The sequence below is a fragment of the Eucyclogobius newberryi genome, unplaced genomic scaffold (assembly GCF_026437365.1).
Source record: "Eucyclogobius newberryi isolate DKJ021-1_F unplaced genomic scaffold, fEucNew1.0.hap1 SCAF_24, whole genome shotgun sequence".
Taxonomy (NCBI): domain Eukaryota; kingdom Metazoa; phylum Chordata; class Actinopteri; order Gobiiformes; family Gobiidae; genus Eucyclogobius; species Eucyclogobius newberryi.
The window spans coordinates 1,110,916-1,121,311 of record NW_027315879.1 but is presented as its reverse complement, the minus strand read 5'-3'; the positions used below and the strand labels follow the sequence as shown (position 1 = coordinate 1,121,311).

At 43.0% G+C, this 10,396-nt stretch overlaps 1 protein-coding gene across 2 annotated transcripts in view; it reads right to left on the bottom strand.

Annotated features, from left to right (window-relative positions):
- Positions 1-1,032: 1,032 nt before the first annotated feature.
- The window catches only part of LOC140372494 (TBC1 domain family member 9B-like), a 115,633-nt gene continuing 106,269 nt past the window's right edge, over positions 1,033-10,396 (bottom strand). The window contains exons 19-23 of one of the 2 annotated variants that reach the window (XM_072459601.1): positions 7,337-7,405; positions 7,205-7,252; positions 7,061-7,096; positions 5,841-5,932; positions 1,033-2,514 (exon numbers count right to left, since the gene is read on the bottom strand). In XM_072459601.1, coding sequence (XP_072315702.1) covers positions 2,149-2,514; positions 5,841-5,932; positions 7,061-7,096; positions 7,205-7,252; positions 7,337-7,405 — 611 coding nt within the window. In that variant the 3' untranslated portion in view covers positions 1,033-2,148. Of the gene's footprint in view, positions 2,515-5,840; positions 5,933-7,060; positions 7,097-7,196; positions 7,253-7,336; positions 7,406-10,396 lie in introns of both variants that reach the window. The other variant, XM_072459602.1, reaches the window with a different exon arrangement.

Below are 10,396 nucleotides of genomic sequence, written 5' to 3'. Positions count from 1 at the left end.
AGCGAGCTCTTATTGAGTTTGAGCAGAAACATGTCTGTGATATGAACATTTCATATCAGAAATCATCATTTGTGCAACAGTCTCCACAACTATTACTAGGCTGTAAAAAAGCTATTTATTGCTTATATTTTTTATTGTTTTATTTTGTACATAATGTTCGGCCCACGACTCAGCTTGAGCATTGAAATTCGACAAAAGAGTTTGGTTTGATGGAACACTGTGGCTCATCCCAACTTTTTTTAAATTCTATATTTTCAAGGCCAGAGGGGTAACTTAACCTCCTTACTTAAACGCTCCCACGTTTGTTTGTATTTTGTGGTGTCAGTTCAGGTGTACAGATAACTACACAGACGTGGAACTGTTAGTTAGTACATTTAAACGTTTTTTTAGATTAGAAGTTTATTTTGTTATTAAGTCAAATATAATATTTTTCAGTTCCAAATACCTATGACTAAATGTTTATCTCTGTAGATCAACTCTGAAGTTGTAATACACATAAACTGCACAGTATTGGTGAAATTGGCGAGTATAAACACAGTGAACCTGTGTTTATACTCGCCAAGTGAACCTGGTGAAGCTATTGAAAAAAATAATTAGGAAGCTTTGAATCTTTTCACTTTTCCGTTGACGGTAAGCTTCAACATAGTGGGAGACAGGCCGACGCCTGTAGGCCCACGCCTGTAGGTCAGGGGTGTCCAAACTTTTTTCACAGAGGGCCGCATTTTGAAACTTATATGGAGCAAAGGGCCACAACAACCCAAATTTGTATCTTTGGAATCTTTTGAAATGTTGCATTAGACATTGTTTCGATGCCTCCACACCTTTAATAAGACTTGGAACATTAATATTAGGTTGGTTGCTGTTAAACTGATGGGACACTGGACAGTGTGATATGGGGATGAGAGTGGACGGTGAAGGACAGTAAAGATTATCATAAAGAGTGGACACATTTTATTTGAAAAGGGAAGAATTTCACATTGAATAAAGCATAATGTGTTATTTAAACATTCATTCAAGAAATAACTTGTGTAAAATAGACACATTTTGGCCCATGTTTACAATATGGTTGCCAGGTAACAGAAGTAGCTCTACGCATGTCGCATATCTGCTGCTCATGTCCAACCAGGAGGAAATATTATACTAACCAGGTTCGTCAAACAAAGCTTTCTTAGTAAATTATAGTTTATAGTTTTATCATTTAGTGTCTCCGTTGCTGTTACTTCTTTTAGTTCCCTATTTTCACATGATCGATGAAAAACAGTGGAGAAACAGTTAGTATTGTCCTCATAGTAAAGTCAGAACCATGGTGAAACACATCAAGTAAGAATAAGCAGAGGTGGATAGAGCAGCAAAAAATTTTGGACTATTACTTGAAAAATTGAATTATTATGGGCACAAAACCTGATTTGTAATTTGAATGCAAGAACAAAACATTAAAAATGGTCAAAAGGTGTCAACGTAAAGCAAACAACGTAAAGAAACAAACACTTTTACTTTACTTACACTGTACACGATATGATCAGGATCAGGTAAGAAGAGTCAAGTGTCTGAAACCTACTCACAAAAGAGTGTTACTGAATACTACCCACCTCTACCAATAAGTAACAAATGTACATACAATTATGATGATTAACATATTTATGTCAAGAATTATTCATGGGAAATGGCTGTTGAAATGTCCTATTTCATGCACACTTTTCTTGTTCAAAGCCCGTAAATGACATCTGAAGAAGTCCCACTCTGAGACAGTAGAATGTAGAGGTCAGGACAGCGACAGCTTGTGGAATACAAGACATGAGACTGTGACATAATTTGTGACAAACAAATGGTTCTGTTCAACTCACAATTTTGGCCTCATATTTTAAAATGTATTTTATATTTTTGCTGTCATCGTTGTTTTTTTTTAATTAGGGCTTCAAAATGTGTAAATGACCAGCCTTAAACCCTTTGGTTTTGTCCAAACCAGACAAACGCACGGTAAAAAAACTCTCTCCTCTACTACGAGTACTAAACTTAGCATTGATTCAGAAGTATTCTGACACAGTGTCATACATGAATTTACCAATTGTGACATAGCAGTTTAACGTGTTCAATGTCTCTTTTCTTCAATCCTGAGCTCTGGACTGGAGTCCTAGATAGTTTATTATTTCACTTGTGTGCCTCAGACTCGGACGCTCTCCTGCTCCTCGGTGCAGCGCTCATCTTGTCCCGGAGCAGGGCCTTCCTCTCGAAGAAGTCCACGAGCGGCGTCTCAGTGAGCAGCGAGGCCAGCACCTGCTCAAAACTGATGGACCAGTCGGCGTCTGCGGTTTGTCCCTGAGAGGAGGAGGGGCTAGGGGCGGGGTCTGGGGGGCTGGGGGCGGGTTTTGAGCTGTGGTTGGTAAAGAGTTTGGCCACTTCCCCGATGCGCAGCAGCAGAGAGGCGACCGTGGCGATGGAGTGGTACAACTGCTGCTCACACGCGTCCTCCGAGAACATGCAGTACAGAGTCTTGCACAGCTCGATGAACTGCTCCTGAAATACACACAAGTATTGTTACTACTACCGGTACTACAGTGAGACCACTTCTGCCATATACTAGGGGTGCCACAGAGCAGGATGGTGTTTGCATGCACACTGAGCTCATACTGTTTGGGGGTCCTCAATGATGAGGGTCCCAGTCACCAACCTCGGCATCACTATAGACAACATTTGAAATTGAACAAGCAGATCAATGGGGTTTCACAAGTTTTTATCCAAAGTGAAATCTTTTATATCTTTTAATCTTTTTGAACAAATCATGCACGCTTTTGTTTCTTTGCGCCCAAACTACTGCAACACACTTTACTGTTTACAGTTAGTCCACAACTCTGCTGCACGGCAAGAAGAGGAACCAAAAAACACAACTATATCACACTGATCCTTGCGTCTCTGCTTCCTCTTCATTTTAGAATGGATTTGAAGATTTGATTGTTTGTTTTTAAAGATTTGAATGGACTGGGCCCACGATAGTGTGTAAACTAATTCATTATAAAGTAATTACAAACTGCATCATGAGAGGGCTTTGGGTTTCAAAATAAAATGTATGCAAGCAATAAACTGTAACATCTTGAGTTTTTCTAGATGCTTTTGAAACAATCAGTAAAATCGAACCAAGTCAACGTTACGGTTTAATGTTTATAAACTCAAAAGAGGGGCATAAACTTTCTCTAAGATTGTTAATAGTTCTTTATGGAGGACCACACCTAAATATTTAAGATATAAAATATAATATTTAAATGTTGCCATTAAAACTGATTCTAAAAGTGACTTCTAAGGACAGAGGAGGCACAAGTGAGAGAGAATTTCAGTTTTTTGTACATTAGATTTGTATCCAGACCATTATCATGAAGGGAATGCATCACAGTGGGTTTGGAAATTTCTGATTTGGTCAAATATATTAAGACATAATTTGCAGCAGACAATTTTATGATCTGTTCCATCAATTGTAACACCAAGGCAGGTTTATTTGTAGAGCACAATTCAAAGTGCTTCACTCAACAGGAAAAAAATGCATTCAAATTAAGAAATCACAAAACAGTTGAATACCTAAAAGAGTGCAAAGAGAATCCTTTCAATCATATGCACAGCTAAACAAAACAAAAGCTTGGATTTGAATCTGTCTCACATCTTCAGGATGACAGTTCCAGATTTTAGCGGCATGAAATTGAAAACGCTAAATCCCCATGTTTAGTCCTGACTCTGGCACCAACAGGAGGCCGGTCCATGTTTAGTCCTGACTCTGGCACCAGCAGGAGGCCGGTCCATGTTTAGTCCTGACTCTGGCACCAACAGGAGGCCGGTCCATGTTTAGTCCTGACTCTGGCACCAGCAGGAGGCCGGTCCATGTTTAGTCCTGACTCTGGCACCAACAGGAGGCCGGTCCATGTTTAGTCCTGACTCTGGCACCAGCAGGAGGCCGGTCCATGTTTAGTCCTGATTCTGGCACCAGCAGGAGGCCGGTCCATGTTTACTCCTGACTCTGGCACCAGCAGGAGGCCGGTCCATGTTTAGTCCTGATTCTGGCACCAGCAGGAGGCCGGTCCATGTTTACTCCTGACTCTGGCACCAGCAGGAGGCCGGTCCATGTTTACTCCTGACTCTGGCACCAGCAGGAGGCCGGTCCATGTTTAGTCCTGACTCTGGCACCAGCAGGAGGCCGGTCCATGTTTAGTCCTGACTCTGGCACCAGCAGGAGGCCGGTCCATGTTTAGTCCTGACTCTGGCACCAGCAGGAGGCCGGTCCATGTTTAGTCCTGACTCTGGCACCAACAGGAGGCCGGTCCATGTTTAGTCCTGACTCTGGCACCAGCAGGAGGCCGGTCCATGTTTAGTCCTGATTCTGGCACCAGCAGGAGGCCGGTCCATGTTTACTCCTGACTCTGGCACCAGCAGGAGGCCGGTCCATGTTTAGTCCTGATTCTGGCACCAGCAGGAGGCCGGTCCATGTTTACTCCTGACTCTGGCACCAGCAGGAGGCCGGTCCATGTTTACTCCTGACTCTGGCACCAGCAGGAGGCCGGTCCATGTTTAGTCCTGACTCTGGCACCAGCAGGAGGCCGGTCCATGTTTAGTCCTGACTCTGGCACCAGCAGGAGGCCGGTCCATGTTTAGTCCTGACTCTGGCACCAGCAGGAGGCCGGTCCATGTTTAGTCCTGACTCTGGCACCAGCAGGAGGCCGGTCCATGTTTAGTCCTGACTTTGGCACCAGCAGGAGGCCGGTCCCTGAGTCCAAGATGGTTCATATGGCATTAACATGTCCGAGATGTACTTTGGTCCTAGGCCATGGAGAGACTTGTACACAAGCAGAGCTGCTTTAAAGTCTATTCTCTGAGCCTGAAGCGAGTGCAGAGATCTGAGAACAGGACTAATGTGATGGTACTTTCTGGTTCTAGTCAGGACCCGAGCAGCGGCGTTCTGGATGTACTGCAGCTGTTTTACAGCTCGTTTGGAGAGGCCAGTGAGCAGGCCGTTACAGTAGTCTAATCTACTGGAGACAAACGCATGGATAAGTCTCTCCAAATCTGGTTTAGACACTATAGTTTGGATTTTGACAATGTTTTTTAGATGGTAAAAAGCTATTGATGTTATTGATTTGACTTGGCTGTTAGTCCATTATTACCCCCAGATTTCTAACTTGATTTGTAGGTTTTAGAGAGAGACTCTGGAGGTGACCACTAACACTTTCTCTTTGTTTCTGTGCCAAAGACGATGATTTCAGTCTTTCTTTCCAAGTTCAGCTGGAGAAAGTTGTTTTGCATCCACACACTGATCTGTTGGATGCAGTGACAGAGTGAATCCACTGGTCCATATTCACCTGCCGACAGTGAAACGTAGATCTGAGTGTTGTCTGCATAATTGTGATAGGTCAGTTGATACGCAGTGAAAATGTGTCTAACTGCAGCATGTAGAGGTTGAACAGAAGGGGTCCCAGGACTGAGGCAAATGGTCTGAGACAGTTACCAATATCAACAAAGTAATTCCTGTCTTCCAGATAGGACCTTAACCAATTTAGAGCAGTGCCAGTGATGCCCACCCAATCCTCTAGTCTCTGTAAGAGGATCTCATTATCGACAGTGTCAAAAGCTTTGCCTGTGTCGGTGTTCAGGCGGATGTCATTTGTCACCTTGACAAGAGCAGTCTCAGTGCTGTGAAGAGGTCTAAAACCTGACTGAAAAACAGGCAGTACTGGTAAAGGCAGTACTGAGTACAAAGGGAGTACTGGTGAAGGCAGTACCGAGTACAGACGCAGTACTGGGGAAGGCAGTACTGAGTACAGAGGCAGTACTGGTGAAGGCAGTACTGAGTACGGACGCAGTACCTGGTTCATTCGGGGCAGGTCTTTGATGCTCTCCCTCTGGGGCTCGTGTTCTTTGGCCCACTGGCGCAGGTAGAAGCGATAGTCCTTCACCTCTGAAACACAAGGCTCAGTGTCAGACAGGGTCACATAAAGTTAGACAGGGGTCAGTTTTGGTCTTCATGGAATATGTAAAATAAAAACAACACCATATCTAGAGATATTGATGAGTGTGGACCAGATCCAAGCTTCCTGATTGCCAAGTTTCCTGGAGTTTGAAGGAATACATGAAGTAGGCAGTGAGTTGAAACCAACTGTTTTCAGCAGCAGAGATTAAAGGGCATGTGTTGTACCCCTTTAGAGGTCAGATGATTCTCAGTTAGCCTTAATGGTAAACAAATTTTAACATTAAGTTAAATTTAGCATTCATTCAAATGTATTCTGACTATAGTAGTTTTTCCATGACCCTCAATATAATTTGTCTTTGCTCATGTATCTCTGTCTAATCCTGCCGTACGCACGAGTTCTGGTGATAAATGCGGCGGATGAAAATCAGCTCAATTTAATAAAATGCCCCAAAATAGTCATGTTTCAAGCGGCCCAAGGGATTTATGGCATGTGCGCATGGAATGGTAGCATTTATCTTAACAGTAAATTACGATGCCATCCGACACACCCATCCAGACCGCAGTCCGGTGCTCAACACTTTCCCCAGAATCAGCACAGAGGACGGCGCTGCAGAAGAGGACCGAACCCTGATTTCAGGACTGTTGACTGTGTGTCAGGACTCAGGAGCATCCAGACGGGATGCTACCAGTACTTTTGACTTGTTATGAGCTGTTGACTCCTGCTGGACCAGAGTGTCTCTTCTCTGGTCCAGGCCACGAGTTGTTTCCAACTGCTGTGCAAAGTTACTGCAATAAGTTGAGGATAGTTACTCGGGATACGTTTTAAACCTTGGAAAGGTGGAGCATCCACAAAGGCCATACGACTGCTACATGACAATCATATAACTGCATTTTTGTTCAATCTTACCCTAATGACAAACTGATTAAGGGGCTGTATGTTTTGTGCAGTTAAGAGTGGTTTTCATACAGAACCTCCGGTCTTGGCATACGGTTTGTGTGCCCCGTGCTCTCATGTCAACATTGATGAATCCCAAAAAGTGCTTTGTTTTGTTCGTACATCACATATACGCACTGATTTTTCGTGAGCAAGTTTGATGAAGTTTGAAGTTTGTGTACCTTTTTTATCAGAGTTTTGTCGTTCATTTTTCCCCTCTGTTGCAAAAACACAATCCATGTTAATAGAAAGAAATGGTTAAAATATAAAAATAAAGACTGACACATGAGAACTAGAACAGCTGGAGAAACTTAAAACGTACAAACCTGAAGTCTCTTCTTGTTTCCTCTCCTCAGCAGAAGGATATGAAGTATCTGAGGAAGGAGAAAAGGAAGGAAAGTGGGGGATGATAAGTATCATTACATAAGACAGTTAGGGTGACAGAAAATACACCGCACCTTTCATATTTTCTTGGGTGAAAAATTTTGAGGCCTCTTGAGCTGACTCCGCCTCCTCAGGAGCTAGAGCTGAGGACAGAAGAGGAAATCTGCTGTACCAACAGTCATTGAAAAAACTGATAAATGTCAATAGCAGATGACATTGCTCACAAGTCCTGTCCATTAAGCTCTAAAAAAAAAAAGTTCTATAATGTCTGTGTCAAAGCACTCACTGCACCTTAGCATCTACTACAGTCTTTTCATCTTCCTCACATTCTGACCATGTAAGCACTCGACCATTTTTAGTCACAAAAACAAAACGTTGATAAAGATAGCATGTATATATGTATTTTCACACATACACCATGTTCTGTCAAGACTTTGTGTCCAAACAGTTAAAGCTAAAGCACTTTTCTAGTTTTAGTAATTCTTGACACTATAAGGAGGCTAACATTTCAAATCGATAAGAGTACATTCAGTACTCAATACTGATTTTAATACTAAATCCCTTTTCAAGACAATGTTTTATTTATTTTTACAACATATTGGTAGTGATGTAGTACTAGGTTATTCTGGTGTTTTGACTGTGTGCCTTTATCACAGACACATTTATTGTTTGGAGATAATGTGCACTTCTGGTCTTAATCTGAGTCATTCTTTCTGTAATCATATGTTTGATCATATCCAAGTGCTCCTCGTGTGCTCAGTGCAGGGGGCGTGGTTTCCTGCTTCTAGTGTGCGCAGTGCAGGGGGCGGAGTCTCCTGCTCCTCGTGTGCTCGCGGGGTCTCCTGCTCATGTGTGAGGTGAAGGGGCGGGGCTTACACAGCTCTTGTCTCCTTTTTGTTTATTTGTTTTTTTTGGTCAGCACTAGATCATACAGTCCTAACTCACGGAAGTCAGAATTCGTAAGTTACAGAATCCAAACTGGCGGCCCTCGTGGCGGCCCAGATCACATGTGAGGTACATTTACTGCCTCGCATCGGAGAATTTTCCAATTTGTTGGCCTAGCGGTAAAAAGCACGGTGTGGAATGTTAGAGATCCTGGGTTCAATTCCTGCTCCGACCCCCAAAAAATTTCGGGTTAAACTTTTTTAACTTATAGATTGGCTGGATCATTATTTTTTTTCCCCTTCGTCTCCTAACTACTAAAAAAACTTAGGGTTAGGGGTTGGGGGTTAGGGTTATTTAATTTATGGTAAACACCATCTTTGAACAGACTATACTACGCGTGAAGTGGAACAAACTGTAATGCAATGAAAAAAAGCTTTTTAGAGACATATTGCCAAAAATTATTGCCTGAGCTGTATCCGCGGGACCTGATTCTGTATATTAACAAGAGGAAACTGTTTATTGTCTGTTATAAATGTTTTGTAATACAAAAATAAAATTAAAAAAATAAAAATATTAGTATGAGTATGATCTAGTACCGACCCTCGTGTGCTCAGTGCAGGGGGCGGGGGTCTCCTGCTCATGTGTGAGGTGAAAGGGCGGGGCTTACACAGCTCTTGTCTCCTTTTTGTTTTATTTTTCAAATTTATATGGAACAATGAACAAAAATATATACAAAAATGAAAAACGGACAAAAAAAACAAGAATAACATAAATACATCAAAAGATGTAAATCAATACAAATTTAAACACAAATGAACCCTAACAAACGTCCCACTTTGCCCACAGTCAAATTTGTCAATTTTCGAATCGATCGATCGTCGGTGCATTTTGTGTAATGCATTTTTTGTGAGGGCCTTTGCTGCTACCAGGAAGAGGCTCCAGAGAGAGCTGCTGGTTGTGTCCATGGCAGGAGTCCTGAGGCCCAAATACAGAGTCCTGAGGCCCAAATATAGAGACCTGAAATAACTGGTGTTAAAAACAAAAAGATCATATCACTATCATCAGTCTCTGCAAATTAACAGAAATGTATCACCATGTGACTATAACCTGAACTCACACGAGGAGCACCTCTGCTTCTCCTGGTGTTCTGAGTATTGTTTTTACTCTTCACCAGAAGAGTCGCGGGGAAAGAGAGCCCATGTCTCAGTTTTCTCCTCCTGAGCTCCTCACAGATGTGGTTGAACTTTTGCCGTTGTTGATGAACCTCGCATGGAATATCTGGAGCAAAGAAGACGCACCTGCCTTTGTACCGGAGGTCTCCTTTAACCCTTGCAGCTGTCAAGACACGTTCCTTCACACAATTGTTAAGAAACCTCATTATCAGACCTCGTGGTTTATCAGCTGCTGGTCTTGGTTGTCCAGGCGATGTGCTCCTTCAATTGTGATGGGAGGGACTTCAACTCCTGAGCTATCAAGGAGCTCAGGAATAATCTCTGTATCTTCTCCCTCCGAGACCCCCACAAGCCTGAGGTTGGGTCTACGCGATCTGAACTCCAAATCCAGAATCTTATTTTTTTTTATTGTTCATTCACTGTCCATCTGCAGAGTCATTACCTTGGTCTGCAGAGCCTACATCTTGGCCCTCATAGTCTGCAGCTTGTCCATATTGTCTGAAATACGTTGTTCAGCTTAATCCACGCATGCCCCATCCGCTCCTGCCCATTTAATCTCCTTTATATCAAGGGCGATTTTAATTTCGGGCCGTACCAAGTACTGATCTCATTTTGGCCCTCAGTGCCGCCACGTCACACTGCATTTCGCTTTTGATTTTATGTATCATAGTGGCCGGTCAGCCTTCGGACAGGTGCGAGCCTAGAGACCTGAGTTCGGGGGCGGAGCTTTGTTATCGTAGATAGCTGGCTGCTTGCTGCTACCTTGGGCCTGCAAGCCACGTTAGCCTTGTTAGCTTGTGAGGCGGGCTGTTTTTCACTGGAGTCGTGGACCTTCAGCTTTGTTTGGTTCCCGTAGCGCCACCAGGCTTGGATCTTCCACCTTTGTTCAACTCTTGCTCCTCGTTTCCTTGGATTTTGGTGTAAAACTGTATTTTTCATTTATAACTTTGGCAGCGGCAGAGCGAACTGGCATCTACAGTGACGTCATACCCGGAAGTCCAGCTTTCATCTCCTTTTGGATTTCCCTGCTTTCCTCCATTTTAAGCTGAAACCTCTGACTTTTGACCACTATAATTC